Here is a 21,696-nt window from a genome sequence, read left to right as displayed (position 1 = left end):
GGACACAAGGCAGATTTTCATGTTGCAATCTCCGTAGATGAGAGGGAAGTTGAAAGCATGACTCGTGCTGTCGCAGAACAGATGTTTCGTGTAGCCTGGAACGACAGAACTAGAGGATTTATACTTTCTGACTGAAAAAACATTTTGTAACACTTATAATTAAGCAATAAGGCACGAAGAGGTGTGGTATATTGCCAATATACCACAGCTAAGGGCTGTTCTTAAGCACGGCGCTTTGCAGAGTGCCTGGATACAGCCCTAAACCGTGGTATATTGGCGATATATCACAAACCCCCAAAATGCCACGTTGTTATTATAAACTGGTTACCAACGTAATTAGAGCAGTAAAAATAGATGTTTTGTCTTACCCGTGGTATGCGATCTGATATACCAATCAGCAATCAGGGCTCGAACCACCCAGTTTATAATGGTCTTTGAAACACTTTCAACACATTTTTTCAGTGATATTTTTTAAAAATAAGTATTTTTTTATTTAAATAAACGCATAAAGGGCTCCCGAGTGGTGCAGCGGTCTACGGCACTGCATCTCAGTGCAAGAGGCGTCACTACAGTCCCTGATTCGAATCCAGGCTGTATCACATCCGGCCATGATTGGGAGTCCCATAGAGCGGAGCACAATTGGCCCAGCGTTGTCCGGGTTCAGCCGGGGTAGGCCATTATTGTAAATAAGAATTTGTAATTAACTGACTTGCCTAGTTAAATTAAGGTTAAATAAAAAAATATAAAAATATGGCATGGGGTACATACACATACATGTTCATTGACTTCAACTATAACAATGAAATGATCAGTATGAAGACAGTTGGAAAGCTCAGTATGACAGGAAGAGGCTGATATCTGTGGTTGCCGTTATCATTAAGGCTAAAGCTGTGGGTGAAATATATTCTATCCAGATCAGGAGGGTCTAAAATGAATGTATTGAGGCAAGGCCTCAAGATAAGCAGCTGAATACATACAGTACACTCAGTCATTATACTCATATCATATAGCTTCAGACAAACATATACAGTGACACTATGTTCTTTTTTTCACTATCTCATCTCTTTCTTCTGTGGCACATGGAATATAAAAACATTTGAGCATGAAATGAGCATTATACCACAACTGAAAAACGTGTCTAACACAGTGGGGCCTACATAGAAAAATGTATCTAACACAGTGGGGCCTACATAGAAAAATGTGTCTAACACAGTGGGGCCTACATAGAAAAATGTGTCTAACACAGTGGGGCCTACATAGAAAAATGTATCTAACACAGTGGGGCCTACATAGAAAAATGTGTCTAACACAGTGGGGCCTACATAGAAAAATGTGTCTAACACAGTGGGGCCTACATAGAAAAATGTGTCTAACACAGTGGGGCCTACATAGAAAAATGTGTCTAACACAGTGGGACCTACATAGAAAAATGTATCTAACACAGTGGGGCCTACATAGAAAAATGTGTCTAACACAGTGGGGCCTACATAGAAAAATGTGTCTAACACAGTGGGGCCTACATAGAAAAATGTGTCTAACACAGTGGGGCCTACATAGAAAAATGTGTCTAACACAGTGGGGCCTACATAGAAAAATGTGTCTAACACAGTGGGGCCTACATAGAAAAATGTGTCTAACACAGTGGGGCCTACATAGAAAAATGTGTCTAACACAGTGGGGCCTACATAGAAAAATGTGTCTAACACAGTGGGGCCTACATAGAAAAATGTGTCTAACACAGTGGGGCCTACATAGAAAAATGTGTCTAACACAGTGGGGCCTACATAGAAAAATGTGTATATGTTAAAAAGTATTTCAAAAGTTAATTCAAATTCACCACAGGTCAAATTATATACAGAACCTATTTTAATGTTTTTATGTGCATTATGTTTGACATAAACATTACTAACAATTGCTCTTCTACATTTTAAGTTAATTAACATATAGAAACAATGTGACAAATCAAACTTTGTAATTTACACACAAAAATCTTTATCAAAAACATATGATAAACATCGTTTTCAATCTCAGGAAGAAACATTTTCACATACATTTATAAGTACATCCATTTGTTCCTTAGGCTCTGTAACACACTGGGAGCTGTGGCTCTGGGTCTGAGAGATGCTTGGTCTCTTGGTCACAAAGGACAGTTCTTTAGTCCCCTCTCCGGGAGCCGTGCTTGAGATATGCCGGAACAATTTCTGAATGCCTGTCTCCCTCAGAGAACTCCGGAACGTACGTGCCACAAACACATAGAGCAAAGGGTTGACCGAACTGCTGATGAACACAAGCGCTCCAGCAATGAAAGTCATGGTGGTTCTGACGCTCTCTATACGCGCTGCGGCCTCTCGGTGGGACCCCTTGATGGTGAGGATGACGAGGGAGAGCACGTTGCCGACGTGGTGAGGGGTCCAGCATAATGCGAACACCACTACCATGCTTGCAATCAACCCCATGGACTTGCGCTTGGACTTAAAGGTCATCTGTGCGATGCGGCTGTAGAGACAGCTGTAGCAGACCACAAGAATGCAAAAGGGGACAGCAAAGCCCACCAGCGTCTCCAGTAGAACACACACTGCCTCCTGGCCGTCTGAGGTGTAGTCCCTGTACAGGCAATGCTCCTCCCCAAGGTCCCCCTCCACCACCTGGGTGGGAAAGACCGGGGTGCTGAATAGGAACGCAGCAGCCCACAGAACAAAAATAACTTTATTCAAGGCCTTCTTCCTCCTCCAGCCGGCTGAGGCAAAGGGGTGTCGCACAGCGACAAAGCGCTCGACGCTCATGAGGGTGATGAGGAAGACGCTGCTGTACATGCAGGTGTTGATGATGTACACCATGGCCTTACAGGATGCCTCCCCGAACACCCAGGAGCGGGCCAGGGAGTAGATCCACAGGGGCAGGGTGATGAGCACCAGCAGGTCTGCAGCAGCCAGGTGGAGGATGAGCACCACGGTGTGGGAGCGCTGCTGGACGTGCCTCAGGATGGTCCAGATCACCAGCAGGTTCCCCGGGACCCCCACCAGGAACGACAGGCCCAGGATCACACAGGCCACCACTGTCCCGCCAGGAAACTCATCAGGAGCCATGGTAGACTCTGAAGCTGAAGACAGCTGATGATCGAACGGTTCTGGTTGATGCTGCCGATCGCCTTGCCTCACCTCGCTTTACGTGCCTTCTATCTGGTGTACATACTCAGACAGAAAAAAAGTGCTGCTTTCAGCAAGCTTTCACTTCCCTTTAACTTTGCTGAGGAGAACAGGAAAGAGGTTGGTTTTTCACAGAGCCATCATTCTGTGAGAGACATAGCAGTGAGTCATCCAGTGGGTCCTTATTGTGGCACTGTCTGGAAAAATAGATCTTCTGAGATATTTTAAGAGTTTAAACAATTGTATTGACCACAAATTACTTTTATTGAAGCCATATGAACTTTATTGTGAACTTTATTGTGATCAAATAGAGTAAGGCAGTGTGTTATTTTATGTAATATGAATGTAAATACAAAATAAAGGTTAAATCAAATAATATTCAAGGAATTGTAACATGACCATGAATGAATGTTATTTAAATTATACCACTTTATGAGCAAATGCAATAGCTTTATTGTGTTGAAATAGTCACAATTGAATTACTTGTGTGAGCTTTTTTCACCGTATTTCACAAGGACCACAACAATATCTAAATTTTGTACCATGATCATGAAAATACAACTGTTAATCAAACTTCTAGATTCTAGACATATTCATTTCTCATCAATGCTGACATCTGAATCGATGATCAGGTCACAGTTTTCATTTGACATTTTAGTCATTTAGCAGGCACTCTTATCCAGAACGACTTATCCAGAATGCTCTTATCCAGCGCCACCATCTCTGTAGTCCTACATGGTAGTTATGTCTGTGGTATTGTTGCAGTCTGGCCTTACTGAGGACATTGTGTTTTCCGATCCTATTGTGTTGCCAGATCCTATTGTGTTGCCAGATCCCCTTAGCTTGGAGGAGGTGTGTGAGGAGAGTTCCTGGAACAGCCTGACCATTCGGGACTCCTGGAGACTGCCCTGGAAGTTCCTTGCAGCGAAGGAATAGAACACAGGGTTCACAGAGCTACTAATGAAGGCCAGCGCTCCAGAGATAAACACTATTGCAGTCTGGGCCACTGAAACAGGCACAGCATCATCTGGATCCTCTGTCAGGATGCTGACTAGGTCTACAGTGTTGAGGACATGGTGAGGAAGCCAGCAGAGAACGAAGGCTACCACCACACTACTGATCAGAACTGTCGACTTCTGTTTGCTGCTGCCAAAATGCATTGTCCTCAGGTGTGTTGCTACTAGACAGTAACAGACAGCCAGAGTGGAGAAGGGGACCACGAAGCCCACCAAGGTCTCCAGGCATAAGAACACCACCTCTTGAGCCACTGAGCTGTACTCCTTGAAAAGACACTGCTCAGTCCCATTGATCTCATCCATAGAGCTGGTAAGAATGGATGGGATCCCTAAAAGGAAAGCCAGAACCCAGATAGCCACTAGAGCCTTGTCCATAATTGCCTTGGTCTTCCAGCGCAACATCTTGAACGGGTACAGGATGACAAGGAAGCGCTCGACGCTCATGAGGGTGATGAGGAAGACGCTGCTGTACATGCAGGTGTTGATGACGTACACCATGGCCTTACAGGATGTCTCCCCGAACACCCAGGAGCGGGCCAGGGAGTAGATCCACAGTGGCAGGGTGATGAGCACCAGCAGGTCTGCAGCAGCCAGGTGGAGGATGAGCACCACGGTGTGGGAGCGCTGCTGGACGTGCCTGAGGATGGTCCAGATCACCAGCAGGTTTCCCGGGACCCCCACCAGGAACGACAGGCCCAGGATCACACAGACTACTGATCGCCCTATGGTTGATGTTTCATTAAACAATGCATCATCATCGTCTGAGATGGAGGAGCCCGAGCTCTTCATTTTGCACTGCAGTCAACTGCTGTTTCCTAAGAAATAATGATTTTGTCTGGGGAGTACTTCCTTATATCACCCTTGGCCTCGAAAGCAGTAACGGTCACTTTACTTCTGTAATAACACAAACAAGGGTTTCTGTCTGAGTGTGACAGGAAAGCAATGTGGATAGCTAGATGTGACAAAGAAAAATGAGGGTTGTTAAATATTTGATGTATTTTGTATTGTATTTATTTTTTACAGTAGATTATGTATGCCTTCCCCATTACAGTTTATACAATAATTATTTTTAGAGCATGAATGCATTGTGTTGGGCACGTTTTACAGTCGTGGTCAAAAAGTTTTGAGAATGACACAAATATTAATTTTCACAAAGTCTGCTGTCTCAGTTTGTATGATGGCAATTTGCATATACTCCAGAATGTTATGAAGAGTGATCAGATGAATTGCAATTCATTGCAAAGTCCCTCTTTGCTATGCAAATTAACTGAATCGCCCAAAAACATTTCCACTACATTTCAGCCCGGCCACAAAAGGACTAGCTGACATCATGTCAGTGATTCTCTCGTTAACTCAGGTGTCAGTGTTGACGAGGACATGGCTGGAGATCAATCTGTCATGCTGATTGAGTTCGAATAATAGACTGGAAGCTTCAAAAGGAGGGTGGTGCTTGGAATCATTGTTCTTCCTCTTTCAATCATGCTAACCTGCAAGGAAACATGTGCCGTCATCATTGCTTTGCACAAAAAGGGCTTCACAGGCAAGGATATTGCTGCCAGTAAGATTTCACCTAAATCAACCATTTATCGGATCATCAAGAACTTCAAGGAGAGCGGTTAAATTGCTGTGAAGAAGGCTTCAGGGCACCCAAGAAAGTCCAGCAAGCGCCAGGACCGTTTCCTAAAGTTGATTCAGATGCGGGGTCGGGGCACCACCAGTATAGAGCTTGCTCAGGAATGGCAGCAGGCAGGTGTGAGAATCTGCACGCACAGTGAGGCAAAGATTTTGGAGGATGGCCTGGTGTCAAGAACGGCAGCAAAGAAGCCACTTCTCTCCAGGAAAAACATCAGGGACAGACTGATATTCTGCAAAGGGTACAGGGATTGGACTGCTGAGGACTGGGGTAAAGTAATTTTCTCTGATGAATCCCCTTTCCGATTGTTTGGGGCATCCGGAAAAAAGCTTGTCCGGAGAAGACAAGTTGAGCGCTACCATCAGTCCTGTGTCATGCCAACAGTAAAGCATCCTGAGACCATTCATGTGTGGGGTTGCTTCTCAACCAAGGGAGTGGGCTCACTCACAATTCTGCCTAGAACACAGCCACGAATAAAGAATGGTACCAACACATCCTTTGAGAGCAACTTCTCCCAACCATCCAGGAACAGTTTGGTGACGAACAATGCCTTTTCCAGCATGGTGGAGCACCTTGCCATAAGGCAAAGGTGATAACTAAGTGGCTCAGGGAAGAAAACATCGATATTTTGGGTCTATGGCCAGGAAACACCCCAGACCTTATTCCCATTGAGAACTTGTGGTCAATCCTCAAGAGGCGGGTGGACAAACGAAAACCCACAAATTCTGACAAACTCCAAGCATTGATTATGCAAGTATGGGCTACCATCAGTCAGGATGTGGCCCAGAAGTTGACAGCAAGCCAGGGCAGATTGCAGAGGTCTTGAAAAGGAAGGGTCAACATTGCAAATATTGACTCTTTGCATCAACTTCATGTAATCGTCAATAAAAGCCTTAAAAATATCTAAAGACACTGAAGTAGCAAACTTTGTGGAAATTCATTTTTGTGTCATTCTCAAAACCTTTGGCCATGACTGTACATTGACCCCCCTCCACCACCCCTTTTTTTGCCCTAACTCTCTTGCACTGGCTCTACGCACACTCAGTAGACTCTACCCACACATACTGCACTGACACTCCAACACATACACACACACACTACATACGCTCAAACACACACACACATGCATATTGACACCACACACTCACACATAGACACACTTTCCCACTTTTTCACTCTTCACATGCACTGTTGCTACTCTGTTTATTATCTCTCCTGATTGCCTAGTCATTTTTACCCCACCTACATGTACATATTACCTCAACAACCTTGTACCCCTGTACATTGACTCGGTACCGGTACTCCTTGTACATACTGTAGCCTCGTTATTGTTAATTTATTGTGTTACTATTTTTCTTTAGCAATTTTTTTTTCTTACTCTTTAACTCTGCATTGTTGCAAGTGAGCATTTCACGGTAAAGTCTACGCTTATTGTATTTCGCTCATGAAAAATAGCATTTTATTTGACATAGGGTTGACTCTTTTCATTGTTATTATTGATTACTCTACTGCATTGTTGAGGAAGCTAGTGCATAAGCATTTGACTGCACCTTTTATACCTGCTGTAAACAGGGTTTGTCTTGAATTTTAATTTTTTTATTATTAGATTTTTTGGATGGGTAGGTTACGTTCTAAATGTAATGTATTACAAACTTGTCATCAGTAATGTAACTAGGATAACACAAACTCGGGAACATAATCTGATTACTTTCACAGTTAACTGTCCAAAACTGTAATCCTAGTCACATTACTTTTGGATCACTTTTTCCTCAAGAGTCAATAGAATAAAGATAAAAATGATCCATCAAACTCATTTGGTGTGTCAAACTTAATCTTGCACTTTTAAAAAAATGTTGAATTGAAAGTCATTGAGAAAACAGAAAGATGTCAGAATTTATTTTTTTGCAAACATCCTTTCTGAATAAAAAAGTAATCCAATAAGTAATCATCTAGTTGTTCAAAAGTATCTGTAATCTGATTGCAATATTTTTGCTGGTAAAGTAAGCGATTACAGGTAATTGTTTTTTCTAATTAGACATGTAAAATGATTACGTGCAATCAGTTACATCCCAACCCTGATTTTACTGGATAACATTGCACTTGATAGACTTTTATTTTGAAAGTTGCTGTGATGACGCTCAGAATTTCATGTCCTGGGTCTCCAGCATAGACTGTTTTTCTCCAGCCTGTGAGAAATAAACAAGATGTCGTCAACATATGCCGCGTTCACACACTAGACGGCACTAGGAAACTCGGAAACGTCCGACTTGCTAACTGGTTGAAGTTATACACTTGCCGAGGCGAACGACTTAGCAAAATGGAAATTTCCGAGTTTCCTAGGTCCGACTAGTGTGTGAACGCAGCAATAACCACGGATCGGGGAATTTTAACGTAGTCTACTGTCAACCTCAACAAGAGGAAATTGGATGTTGGACATGAAGTTAGCTAGTTAATGTCAAATTGATTCATTTGTAAGTTGAGTGAAATGTCTTTGCTCAAATTTTAACCAGACTGGTTCGGTGTATTTCATAATCATCAGCTAGCTAACTAGCTAGTTGCTAATGCTAGCTAGTTAGCTACCTCTACCGAGTACGGAAACATCAGATAGACTCTGGGACAGGTAACGTTAGCTAGCTAGATAGCTTGGACTTTTTTAAAATTAGACAGCCAGCAAGCTAAAGTGCTCATTTATAAGCAATATCAGGTCCCCTATTATTTGAACTATACAACATTGGGTAGCTAGCTAGCTGTCAAATCGTGTAGCTAACAGCTAGATAGCTAGCTTCCATGCAACATTAGTCTAGCACTCACTAGTTAGCTGGACCAAAACGGGCGTTGTTTTGATAGCGGTGGCTAGGTAGATAGCTAGCTAATAACAATACGAACTTAACTAGCAAGTTTGGCTGCTCAGCTAGCACTCTACAACTGTCTCTGGCCAGTGAAACAACACTAGAAACTAGTAATAGACAGAAGGCTTGTTGCTCAGGCTTACTACCATTACACTAACTAGCTAGTTCCATGCATTACCATTACCTACAGTAGCATTACTAATTTGTTTTCCTTCCCTGCAGGTTGTTGACAGAGCTAAGGTGTGGTGAAAAACAGTGTCAAGCCTATTAGGCCTAACTTCACAAGTCTTGTGTGTGAGACACCTCCAACATTAACATTCCAATGCCTCTGCTGTTCCTGGAGAGGTTTCCCTGGCCCAGTCTGCAGACCTACACAGCGCTGAGTGTGGCTCTGCTGGCTGGAAGCATCTTCAGCGCCTACACTACTGTGACAGAACAGGGGTTCGGGGTTCCAGACATGGACGAGCCTCCACCACCTGCACCCTTAGTAGGGGATAATAGAGGCGGCCTAGGCCTAGAACATGTGACTAGCGATGATGTTGTGGGTGCAGATACAGAATTGGCGACCACTGTTATGTGGTATCTGGTCACCGACAGTCTCTTTGTATGGGTAAGTCTTATTCAAGATAGGCTCAACTCAGCCAAGCATCAAATATTGTTGTTATGTTACTTAGTTGTTACATGGTTGCTAAGTGGTCTGCTCTTCTCTACTCCTCAGGTGTTGGTGAATACAGCTTGCTGTTCTCTGATGTTAATTGCTAAGATGATCCAGTGCATGGTTTTTGGGCCCCTTCGAGTCAGTGAGAAGCAGGTGAGGCTTGGAGTTGTGGTGGTAACCTAATAACTGATATTTGGGATAATTTGATAAGCCTTGTGTGTACTCACATGTCAACATGGTACTTGCATGTTTTCTCAAGTGTTTGCTTTTTGGCATGTCACCTTATTGAAGGTTAGGCATCTAACTGTTTATGTAAACTATAGTACAAATGTCCACAAATAGTCCACAAAACAAGATCTTATCATTGAAATCTACACTGGTGGTTTGAGTCTATTAGTGTACTCTGACCACTCCATCCATGTTCTAATGTCTTGACCTCTCCTTTCTCCACCCCTCTCTCTTCCCATCTCCTCTCTACTCACTCCCCTCCTATCTCTCCTCAGCACCTTAAGGACAAGTTCTGGAACTTCATCTTCTATAAGTTCATCTTTATCTTCGGGGTGCTGAACGTTCAGATGGTGGAGGAGGTGGTCATGTGGTGTCTGTGGTTCTCTGCCCTGGTCTTCCTCCACCTCATGGTCCAGCTGTGCAAGGACCGCTTTGAATATGTACGTCTCATCAACCTCTAACAGTACATTTGTCATTTAGCAGACGCTCTTATCCAGAGCGACTTACATTGGTGCATTCATCTTAAGATAGCTTAACACTTTACTGTAGGTGTTTTTATGAATGCATTCATAAAGCCTTTATTACAGCTATATAACAACATTTGTCATGAGTAGTTTTAAATAATTATGAGTAACGGCATGATATAAAGGTTCAATTCATTTAAAAAATATATATGTTCTAAAACTAGTTATATTGGGTAACAAGTGCTATTACGCAGTATGCATGACAACTTATTAGAGCACTGAATAAAAAACTGAAATAAGGAAATTACAAAATGTAGATGGGCCCACCCACTGTACTGTAGAGAGAGACCTTGTTGACTTGTTTACACTGTAAACTTATCACTGGCATCTAACATAAGTAAATATGACGCTGTTGGCTATACATTCAGTCACAGTGACTACCATAGACCGGGTCTCTTTCCTGTCCAGGCCAGACCTATTAATAAGCCTAGTTCCTGCTGTATGTATGTAGGCCAGGGTCTTAGGTTTAACTAATGTTTCAGTCACTTCATAGACTCAAACTACAGAGTGGGGGACTACAAAAAAACTAAGATGAACATTTAGGTAGTGTGCTGTAGCTATAGGAAAACAGAACATCACACCATATTGTGAAGAATGACATCTCTTTGTCTGCAATCAATGGGTGTTAGGTTTGACCCTTATCATATCAGCTGACATGGTACCTGTTGTAATGCTGTACTTTGTTGCTGCTGTCTGCAGTAAAAGTTAAATGAAAGGCTGAATAACAAGCCTGTATGTGTGTCACTGTACCTGTGTCAATATTGTTGTGTGTCACTAGACATGTTATTTGAGCATGTGTTAGTAGTACAGTATGGGGCTGCAGTGACACTGCCCAGATAAAGCTTACCTCTTGACCAAAAACATGCTCAACGGGAAAGTCTATTGAAAGTCTAGTACCCATGAAGTCTGCAACCACCCCTAAATTGTTATTCTGTGTGTCGGTCGCTCTTTGTATGAAAGTACAAGTTATATGTAGGTGTGCGTGTTCGTCTACATCTGTGATTAGTAATCTCTCTTTCTGAATGAGTGTATACAGTAGGTTAATGTGTACCTGTTCCCCCTTGCAGCTGTCCTTCTCTCCCACTACTTCTATGAACAGCCATGTGCGTGTCCTTACCCTACTGGTGTCCCTGCTGCTGGGCTGCTGTGGTCTGGCTGTGGTCTGTGGTCTGCTGGGCGCTGCCCATGGCATGCACACCCTCTCCTTCATGGCTGCCGAGGTGAGGACCTAACCCTAAAGAGCTCACCAGCATGTAGTCCTAATAAACGGAAATTAGTTACCTTTGGTTCATTCAGAAATTCCTATGGGGAAAGAATAGGGTTTTGGAATAGACACCGAAAATAAGGTTAATACAGACTTAGGATATGTTATACATTTTGTTCTATGAGAAAATATCATATGACCTTTATGAATTATGAAACCTTTGTGTTTTTTCTGATTACGTAAATGTTTAAAAATTCTCAAAAGGTGACGTTAGCTGATGAAGATTCTTCTAGAACAAAACGTATCAGATCTCCTAAGCCTGTGTTTACCACAGACCTTATTTTAGGCATTTATCTAAAGATCCTACGAAAACTCTGTTCATTTCCCCATAGACTTTTTCCAACGAACCATGGCAGAGTTAGTGCCTACAAAAAGACCCCCTTACTATTGCTCTCTATTGGGCGGAGAGTATTGGTGTAGACTAGAGCAGGGCTGGCTGAACCTCCTGGGGAGTTGGGACTACCATCCTGCAGGAGTTTGTTCCACCTTGTTTTATTGTAAGTTACAGTAACAAGGAGGTTTACTCAGTCACAAATTAGTATTACGTCATTGTCATCAGTTACATTTGTTTCCCACAAAAAAAGGATGCATAAAATACTTATGCATAATTCCTATGTCTTTCTCTGTCTTTCAGTGTCTGCTGGTTACTGTGCGGACTGGACATGTCATCATGAGGTAAGACCCTTCCTTGCAGAATGCAGACCCTCTTGCACTGCAACACAGATGACATAGCGGATCTAGAATGAACCAGCAAACAAAAATTTAGTTTGCTATTCACAAGAAGCATTGCCTGATGTGAACCATGCCTTGAACGAAAGAGATCTCAGAAGACCTAAGATTAAGAATTGTTGACTTGCATAAAGCTGGGAAGGGTTACAAAAGTATCTCTAAAATCCTTGATGTTCATCAGTCCACGGTAAGACAAATTGTCTATAAATGAAGAAAGTTCAGCACTGTTGCTACTCTCCCTAGGAGTGGCCGTCCTGCAAAGATGACTGCAAAAGCACAGCGCAGAATGCTCAGTGAGGCAAAGAATAATCTTAGAGTGTCAGCTAAAGACTTACAGAAATCTTTGGATCATGCTAACATCTCTGTTGGCGAGTCTACGATACGTAAAACAATTAACAAGAATGGTGTTCATGGGAGGACACCACGGAAGAAGCCACTGCTGTCCAAAAAAACCATTGCTGCACATCTGAAGTTTGCAAAAGTGCGCCTGGATGTTCCACAGCGCTACTGGCAAAATATTCTGTGGACAGATGAAACTACAGTTGAGTTGTTTGGAAGGAACACTATGTGTGGAGAAAAAATGGCACACCAACATCAACCTCATCCAAACTGTAAAGTATGTTGGAGGGAGCATCATGGTTTGGGGCTGCTTTGCTGCCTCAGGGCCTGTGGACAGCTTGCTGTCATTGACAGGAACATGTATTCCCAAGTTTATCAAAACATTTTGCAGGAGAATGTTAGGTTATCTGCCTGCCAATTGAAGGTCAACAGAAGTTGGGTGATGCAACAGGACAACGACCCAAAACACAGAGGTAAATCAACAACAGAATGGCTTCAACTGAATAAAATACGCCTTCTGGAGTAGCCCAGTCTGAGTCCTGACCTCAACCCGATTTGAGGTGCTGTGGCATGACCTCAAGAGAGCAGTTCACACCAGACATCCCAACAATATTGCTGAACTGAAACAGTTTTGTAAAGAGGAATGGTCCAACATTCCTCCTGACCATTGTGCAGTTCTGATCCGCAACTTCAGAAAACATTTGGTTGAGGTTATTGCTGCCAAAGGAGGGTCAAACAGTTATTAAATCCAAGGGTTCACATACTTTTCCCACCCTGCACTGTGAATGTTTACACGGTGTGTTCAATAAAGACATGAAAACGTGTAATTGTTTGTGTGCTATTAGTTTAAAAAGACTGTGTTTGTCTATTGTTGTGACCTAGATGAAGAGCAGATCAAATTCTATGATCAATTTATGCAGAAAACCAGGTATTTCCAAAGGGTTTACATACTTTTTCTTGCCACCGTAGGTTTCTTCCTAGGTTCCTGCCTTTCTAGGGAGTTATTCCTAGCCACTGTGCTTCTATATCTGCATTGCTTGCTCTTTGGGGTTTTAGGCTGGGTTTCTGTATAAGCACTTAGTGACAGCTACTTATGTACAAAGGGCTTTATAAATAAATTTGCTTGATTTGTGGTGTGTGCAATTCAAAAGCATAGGTGCAAAAATGTCCAAATAAAAAGGCATTATTGTGACCAGGGCAAGGTTCTGACTAAGTCTGTTTATCTGCAGGTACACCATTCACCTGTGGGATCTGAACCACCCAGGCACCTGGGAGAGTAAGGGTTCCTATGTCTACTACACTGACTTCATCATGGAGCTGTCTATGCTGTCCCTGGAGCTTATGCACCACATTCACATGCTGGTGAGTGACAGAGCTGGGAGCACTACGGGCTGGTATTAGTAAGGGAACTAACTGAATGGGTAAGAGCACCACCAAGAGGCCCACAAGATGGCTGACTAATCTAGCCTAAATTTAAAATAAGGGCTTTATCTCAATTTTGTCTTTCTTCGATTCCTTGCATTCTATCTCCTTGCCTCCTCAACTGTATTGGAGGAGAAGGTCCATGGTGTCTCTTCTCAGATGATGAGAGGAATCGAGGAAAGATGAATTGAGAGAGAACCACAGTATTCAGTTAGATGAAAGTTGAGTTTGATCTTAGAGCTGTGTTTAACGTTTGACTCCCCTCAGCTCTTTAGTAATATCTTAGAGCTGTGTTTAACGTTTGACTCCCCTCAGCTCTTTAGTAATATCTTAGAGCTGTGTTTTAATATTTGACTCCCGTCTCCCCTCAGCTCTTTAGTAATATCTTAGAGCTGTGTTTAATATTTGACTCCCGTCTCCCCTCAGCTCTTTAGTAATATCTTAGAGCTGTGTTTTAATATTTGACTCCCGTCTCCCCTCAGCTCTTTAGTAATATCTTAGAGCTGTGTTTAATATTTGTCTCCCCTCAGCTCTTTAGTAATATCTTAGAGCTGTTTTAATATTTGACTCCCGTCTCCCCTCAGCTCTTTAGTAATATCTTAGAGCTGTGTTTAACGTTTGACTCCGGTCTCCCCTCAGCTCTTTAGTAATATCTTAGAGCTGTGTTTAATATTTGACTCCCCTCAGCTCTTTCGTAATATCTTAGAGCTGTGTTTTAATATTTGACTCCCTTCTCCCCTCAGCTCTTTAGTAATATCTTAGAGCTGTGTTTAACGTTTGACTCCCGTCTCCCCTCAGCTCTTTAGTAATATCTTAGAGCTGTGTTTAATATTTGACTCCCCTCAGCTCTTTAGGAATATCTTAGAGCTGTGTTTAACGTTTGACTCCCGTCTCCCCTCAGCTCTTTAGTAATATCTTAGAGCTGTGTTTAATATTTGACTCCCCTCAGCTCTTTAGGAATATCTTAGAGCTGTGTTTAACGTTTGACTCCCGTCTCCCCTCAGCTCTTTAGTAATATCTTAGAGCTGTTTTAATATTTGACTCCCGTCTCCCCTCAGCTCTTTAGTAATATCAGAGCTGTGGTTAATATTTGACTCCCCTCAGCTCTTTAGTAATATCTTAGAGCTGTGTTTAACGTTTGACTCCCGTCTCCCCTCAGCTCTTTAGTAATATCTTAGAGCTGTGTTTAATATTTGACTCCCCTCAGCTCTTTAGTAATATCTTAGAGCTGTGTTTTAATATTTGACTCCCGTCTCCCCTCAGCTCTTTAGTAATATCTTAGAGCTGTGTTTAATATTTGACACCCGTCTCCCCTCAGCTCTTTAGTAATATCTTAGAGCTGTGTTTTAATATTTGACTCCTGTCTCCCCTCAGCTCTTTAGTAATATCTTAGAGCTGTGTTTTAATATTTGACTCCCGTCTCCCCTCAGCTCTTTAGTAATATCTTAGAGCTGTGTTTAATATTTGACTCCCATCTCCCCTCAGCTCTTTAGTAATATCTTAGAGCTGTGTTTAATATTTGACTCCCCTCAGCTCTTTAGTAATATCTTAGAGCTGTTTTAATATTTGACTCCCGTCTCCCCTCAGCTTTTTAGTAATATCTTAGAGCTGTTTTAATATTTGACTCCCGTCTCCCCTCAGCTCTTTAGTAATATCTTAGAGCTGTTTTAATATTTGACTCCCGTCTCCCCTCAGCTCTTTAGTAATATCTTAGAGCTGTTTTAATATTTGACTCCCGTCTCCCCTCAGCTCTTTAGTAATATCTTAGAGCTGTGTTTAATATTTGACTCCCTTCAGCTCTTTAGTAATATCTTAGAGCTGTGTTTTAATATTTGACTCCCGTCTCCCCTCAGCTCTTTAGTAATATCTTAGAGCTGTGTTTAATATTTGACTCCCGTCTCCCCTCAGCTCTTTAGTAATATCTTAGAGCTGTGTTTTAATATTTGACTCCCGTCTCCCCTCAGCTCTTTAGTAATATCTTAGACCTGTGTTTTAATATTTGACTCCCGTCTCCCCTCAGCTCTTTAGTAATATCTTAGAGCTGTGTTTAATATTTGACTCCCATCTCCCCTCAGCTCTTTAGTAATATCTTAGAGCTGTGTTTAATATTTGACTCCCATCTCCCCTCAGCTCTTTAGTAATATCTTAGAGCTGTGTTTAACGTTTGACTCCGGTCTCCCCTCAGCTCTTTGGTAATATCTGGCTGTCCATGGCCAGTCTGGTGATCTTCATGCAGCTGAGGTATCTGTTCCATGAGGTGCAGCGCCGCATCCGACGCCACAAGAACTACCTCCGTGTCATCAACAACATGGAGGCCAGGTCTGTCTACTGACCAGCCTACTGATGGCTCTCACTGTCTTGTATATAATACATCCCTACTGTTACTTATTAGTTGATGGGTGGTGTTCTTTCAGTCTTAGCTGAGACTCAGTGTATGAAGCTGTAGCAGTGTGCGTTGTGTGAATCTAGTCTCTCTGCTTTCTTATGACGGGCTATCTAGCTGTTAGTTATTTATGAGACTAGCGCAGTTGTTGATCTAGATTTGTTATCCTCTGTACCGCTCAGGTTTGCAGTGGCCACAGCCGAGGAGCTGGTAGCCAACAGCGATGACTGTGCCATCTGCTGGGACACCATGCAGACAGCACGTAAACTGCCCTGCGGACACCTCTTCCACAAGTAAGAGACTGACCCAGCCACCTTGGCACCTCACACTTGATTGAATGTGGCATTATGTGGGTGATGTTTTGATTGACACTAAGAGTGTTGTGTCTGTACCTGTGTTTGATGCGTATCTGTGTACATTAACGCTCCTGTTTGCTATTCCTCAGTTCCTGCCTGCGGTCGTGGCTGGAGCAGGACACGTCGTGTCCAACATGCAGGATGTCCCTGAACATCAGTGGTGATGGAGGCCTGGCCAGAGGCCAGCAGCAGGGGGCTGGCCTCCCACTGGAGAACAACCTGGGCCCCGCTGCAGACGCCAGACCACACCTCAACCAACACAATCACTTCTTCCACTTTGATGGTAAGGCCATACAGACTTGTTTTACAACACAGGTGATCTCACTGAATGGACTACTCTATTGAGTATGGTTGATGATGATGATGAGTTCTGGCATATAACATGTTGATAGTCACATAGACAGACATCACACTGTTAGACATTTCTTATAGTGCACATTTAGGTAGTGATTATTGTGGTGATGTCTCCTCCCAGGCTCCCGCATCGCCAGCTGGCTGCCTAGTTTCTCAGTAGAGGTGATGCACACAACTAACATCCTGGCTATCGCTCAGCAGGCCAACAACTCTCAGCTCAACACCATGGTGAGTCACAGCCTTACTCTAATCCCCTCCTGGGACACCAGGGGATTCTCCTTTCAGCATGTTTTTTAGTCCTGGACTAGGTTTAATCCTTCCAAGAGGTCTCGCAAGCATCATCTGAGCTTTGAAGATTGTTTTTACACTTGCCCTTCATCAACAGCTTTGTTTTCAATGTATTCATTGCAGCAATTTGACTTGACTAGAATGGAGGTAGCTGCTGGGTAACATAGTGTTCTACTCCCCACAGGCCCATCAGATCCAGGAAATGTTTCCTCAGGTTCCCTACCACTTGGTGCTGCAGGACCTGCAATTGACCCGCTCTGTGGAGGTCACCACCGACAACATCCTGGAGGGACGCATCGTGGTGCCCTTCCCTGCTCTGGTAGGTCCTCCAGTTCAGTTCATTGGGTATTTTGGCCATGGTGGTCCACATATAGACCCCAGAAGGCCTACACTTTCCCCTTGTGTGTGATTGTACTGCCTCTTTCTGAGGGTTAGGCAGAAAAAGAGAGGGAATGAGTTCAGGATCTAGTCAAATGTGTTTAAAGGTGTATACTGTGGTGTTAACTGGTGTTGATTAAAGATGTCTTGCCTCTCCCCCTCCAGGCGGCTGAGCGTTCCCCCGTGCAGGTGAACCCAGGCCCAGAGGAGGGGGAAGGAGCCAGTGGGGTAGTGGAGACTGCTCCCAGAGAGCTGAACAGCCTGGAGGTCAGAGGGAGCCGTTTCTCCAAGTCTGCAGAGGAGAGACAGAAGATGCTGCTGCAGAGGAAGGATGAGCTGCTGCAACAGGCACGCAGGTACTGTACTGTCCCCACCGGCAATACTAGACCAGTCTGTCAAACAAAACGGGTGTATTCAGTGAGGGGAAACCTTCCCAGCTTTGCAGATAGAAATATAGCCTACCCTATTCAACTTCGCAGACAATCATATCTTATTACGCAATCAATTTCTGTCTGAATGTTTTGCAACGTGACCAGGCATCCTGAACAGGCCTCAGCTGACAATCTTTTCAAAATAAGAGTCTTCTTAGATAAGAGCAAACACCTGTTGCTGTCTTGGTGGTGGTTTCTTGTCTGTTAGGTCAGGGTTCAGTCACTGGCCCTTTTACTGAGTAACTACAGTAGCAGACTAGCTCTATTGTAACTAAATGACTGAGATCACTGTTATGTTTATAAGGACACACCACAGCAAAAGTTTAGCAGTGTGAAAGTTTCTTATTGGACTGGTACAGACAGTTTCTCCCTGCGACTCTCTGTTTCTGAGCATTTCCTTCTGTTTCGTGTTTGCTGAACACAACCCACATTGACCTCAATTCATTTCCCCACAGGAGATACTTGAGAAAGAGCCCAGAGGACGAGGAGGACCTGCCCACTCTGGAGGAAGACGCCCCTGTCTCAGATGTGACCATGCTGAGACGCAGGACCATGGCAGCAGCTGCAGAGAGACGCATGCAGAGCCAACCAGACCCTGCTCCCTGAGACTATACTGGACTGTAAACTCCCACATGGACAGTCTCGCCTCGAACCCACACCTAATGCCCTTGGAGTGTCCACCAAACTCCTCATGTCCCACCTAAGAGGCACCTCCACCGAAAGTGCTCTCTACGTTATATGATCAATGGAATTACCTAGATAAAAACATTACATTACAAAGTGTTAGAAGAAGCATGGGCTTTGGCTGCACATGGCACAGGGGCTCTGCTGTTTTAGGCCGCCTTAGTGAGATATGAGAACTGGGCCTTGGGAATGGAACCAGCCTCCTCTGAACTTTCACCAGGCACCAGAGGCTTAATTGGACATGGATCACCAGCGTTTTAAAGGAGTGGTGGGTGTCTGTCTGAGTTTCTGAAGTGCACACCTGTCATCACATAGCTCTAGCCCCCCAGCTTCACTAGACTTACCTGCCATTCTCTTTACTGGCCATGATGGGGAAGGAAAGAGCATGGTGTCACAGTCCGAGGATGCTGCTGAGGTTAGTTAGGGTTTGTTAAGGTGCTGTCGCTACATACAGCTCATAGTGTAATGGAGTGGGACATAGTTTGTATTGGTTTTATTCAACAACAAAAATATTTGTGTTGTATTGAGCTGAGATTGCTATTGATATCATGGGTTGGGTTGATAACATACTGATGTTATTTTATAAAAATGGAGTGAAAACTGTGAATTAAGAGTAGGTTTAATAGATTAAAACATTGTGAAGCTTTTTTAAAATGTTAATTAAGAGAATGTCACTTAATGTCACTAATCGAAATATGAATGTACTTTATCCACATAATGCTGCAGAGAGAGAGTAGAATAGTTTCAATTCTGGGCGTTGTGGAGACCTGGTTGTTAATAATGTGTTAAATGTCACATATCCACCCAAGAAAGAACACTATCTAAATAGGAAGACGTAATATTTTTGTCTCCTGACAGACAGTAAAACTCTCACCAGTACAGCGTTATAGAAGAGTGGCTCCCTGACCTCTAGGTCAATCAGTGGTTTCTATCTGCGGTGTGTATACCTCTAGGTCAACCAGTGGTTTCTATCTGCGGTGTGTATACCTCTAAACCTCTAGGTCAATCAGTGGTTTCTATCTGCGGTGTGTATACCTCTAAACCTCTAGATCAACCAGTGGTTTCTATCTGCGGTGTGTATACCTCTAAACCTCTAGGTCAATCAGTGGTTTCTATCTGCGGTGTGTATACCTCTAAACCTCTAGGTCAACCAGTGGTTTCTATCTGCGGTGTGTATACCTCTAAAACTTCCCAAAGCATACCTACACTGTATTAAACATCCATTGCTAGAGGTACAGAAGTCTGTATGGGCTCAGAGGAGTTGGGTTGAGGTTGGAATACTGAGGAACCTATCTGATTCACTCACTCACACTCCATTCCTACACTCCATGTACTGGTAGGTTCATTCTTGCAGACGATATGTAGGCCTATGTGTTGGATTCTTGCAGACGATATATAGGCCTATGTGTTGATATGTAGGCCTATGTGTCTTGCAGACGATATGTAGGCCTATGTGTTGGATTCTTGCAGACGATATGTAGGCCTATGTGTTTTGCAGACTCTATGTAGGCCTATGTGTTGGATTCTTGCAGACAAAATTTAGGCCTATGTATTGGATTCTTGCAGATGATAGGTAGGCCTATGTGTTGGATTCTTGCAGACGATATGTAGGCCTATGTGTTGGATTCTTGCAGACGATATGTAGGCCTAGGTGTTGGATTCTTGCAGACGATATGTAGGCCTATGTGTTGGATTCTTGCAGACGATATGTAGGCCTATGTGTTGGATTCTTGCAGACGATATGTAGGCCTATGTGTTGGATTCTTGCAGACAATATGTAGGCCTATGTGTTGGATTCTTGCAGACGATATGTAGGCCTATGTGTTGGATTCTTGCAGACGATATGTAGGCCTATGTGTTGGATTCTTGCAGACGATATGTAGGCCTATGTGTTGGATTCTTGCAGACGATATGTAGGCCTATGTGTTGGATTCTTGCAGACAATATGTAGGCCTATGTGTTGGATTCTTGCAGACAATATGTAGGCCTATGTGTTGGATTCTTGCAGACGATATGTAGGCCTATGTGTTGGATTCTTGCAGACGATATGTAGGCCTATGTGTTGGATTCTTGCAGACAATATGTAGGCCTATGTGTTGGATTCTTGCAGACAATATGTAGGCCTATGTGTTGGATTCTTGCAGACGATATGTAGGCCTATGTGTTGGATTCTTGCAGACGATATGTAGGCCTATGTGTTGATATGTAGGCCTATGTGTTGGATTCTTGCAGACGATATGTAGGCCTATGTGTTGGATTCTTTGATAACTCAAGGCTTTTTAAAGTTGAGTGGGTGTTGTGTGTGTGAATCACAATGGAATGCTTTAGTTTACATTTACCCCAAAGAACATTGATCCCATGAACTTCCACATGATGCAGATGTCTTTCTTTGAGGTGTGCATATTTTTGTGTGTCTCTCTTTCAGCTTGTTTCATTTGTGGGATTGTAAGAAGTTTCTACTAACTGTGTTTCAGAGATGCACCTCTTGTCAAAAACTAAATACACTAGTCAGTTTTTCATTGTTTCAAGCTGTTGATCAACTCATATTTTCATATCCATGTCATATTTTTATATTCATAAGGGGTTATTTTTGTAACCATTGTATATTTAATCTCAATCAAAAACATGAATTAATCTTTTGGACTGAGCTTTCCTCATATTTTGTGCCTAAATCAAGAATATATGGTTTGATTGTGTAAATAATGTAGTTTTTGTAAGAACTGCTCAAGTAACATGAACAAATGATCAATAATAAACAGAGCTTCTCTACAGCCAAACTAGCTTTTCTTTGCTTCCTGTGGATAGGCCAAGTACCCCTAGGTGTCCTAATACCCCAGGTTGGGAACCACTGCTCTAGATATTGAGTAATCTCTTTCTAGACAGATGGGTTGCCTCCCACAATGTTACCAGTGAGAGAGTTTGATTCAGCTGAACCGCAGTGCACCGGGCTATGCAGTGAGGGAGGAGCACCCTTCTCAAATGGAACAGTAATCTGCTCCGCTCGGTCATGTTGT

General features: G+C 43.1%; 3 protein-coding genes across 4 annotated transcripts; 1 reads left to right on the top strand and 2 right to left on the bottom strand.

Moving 5' to 3' along the window:
* Nucleotides 1-1,848: 1,848 nt before the first annotated feature.
* On the bottom strand, nt 1,849-3,433 carry LOC110506756 (leukotriene B4 receptor 1). The gene has a single exon (XM_021586602.3). The coding sequence runs from the start codon at nt 3,084-3,086 to the stop codon at nt 2,028-2,030; it is 1,059 nt and encodes a 352-aa protein (XP_021442277.3). The 5' UTR covers nt 3,087-3,433; the 3' UTR covers nt 1,849-2,027.
* On the bottom strand, nt 3,407-4,951 carry LOC110506755 (leukotriene B4 receptor 1). The gene has a single exon (XM_021586601.3). It carries the CDS (start codon nt 4,949-4,951, stop codon nt 3,878-3,880), a length of 1,074 nt encoding a protein of 357 aa, XP_021442276.3. The 3' UTR covers nt 3,407-3,877.
* A 3,034-nt stretch (nt 4,952-7,985) lies between these two features.
* On the top strand, nt 7,986-21,459 carry LOC110506753 (E3 ubiquitin-protein ligase AMFR). 2 transcript variants are annotated; one of them, XM_021586598.3, is made up of 14 exons: nt 7,986-8,266; nt 8,867-9,254; nt 9,363-9,455; nt 9,806-9,970; nt 11,122-11,274; nt 11,953-11,993; nt 13,616-13,748; nt 15,994-16,127; nt 16,374-16,484; nt 16,637-16,830; nt 17,023-17,129; nt 17,374-17,508; nt 17,733-17,923; nt 18,454-21,459. In XM_021586598.3, exons 2-14 carry the CDS (start codon nt 8,967-8,969, stop codon nt 18,602-18,604), a joined length of 1,896 nt encoding a protein of 631 aa, XP_021442273.3. In that variant the 5' UTR covers nt 7,986-8,266; nt 8,867-8,966; the 3' UTR covers nt 18,605-21,459. The 2 variants fall into 2 exon arrangements, with proteins under 2 accessions (XP_021442273.3, XP_021442274.3); XM_021586599.3 differs by having other exon boundaries at nt 8,115-8,415.
* Nucleotides 21,460-21,696: the final 237 nt, after the last annotated feature.

Source organism: Oncorhynchus mykiss, chromosome 26 (assembly GCF_057628025.1).
Source record: "Oncorhynchus mykiss isolate SJ-2025 chromosome 26, ASM5762802v1, whole genome shotgun sequence".
Lineage (NCBI taxonomy): Eukaryota > Metazoa > Chordata > Actinopteri > Salmoniformes > Salmonidae > Oncorhynchus > Oncorhynchus mykiss.
The sequence above is the reverse complement of the archived record's forward strand: the minus strand, read 5'-3'. Positions and strand labels throughout refer to the sequence as shown.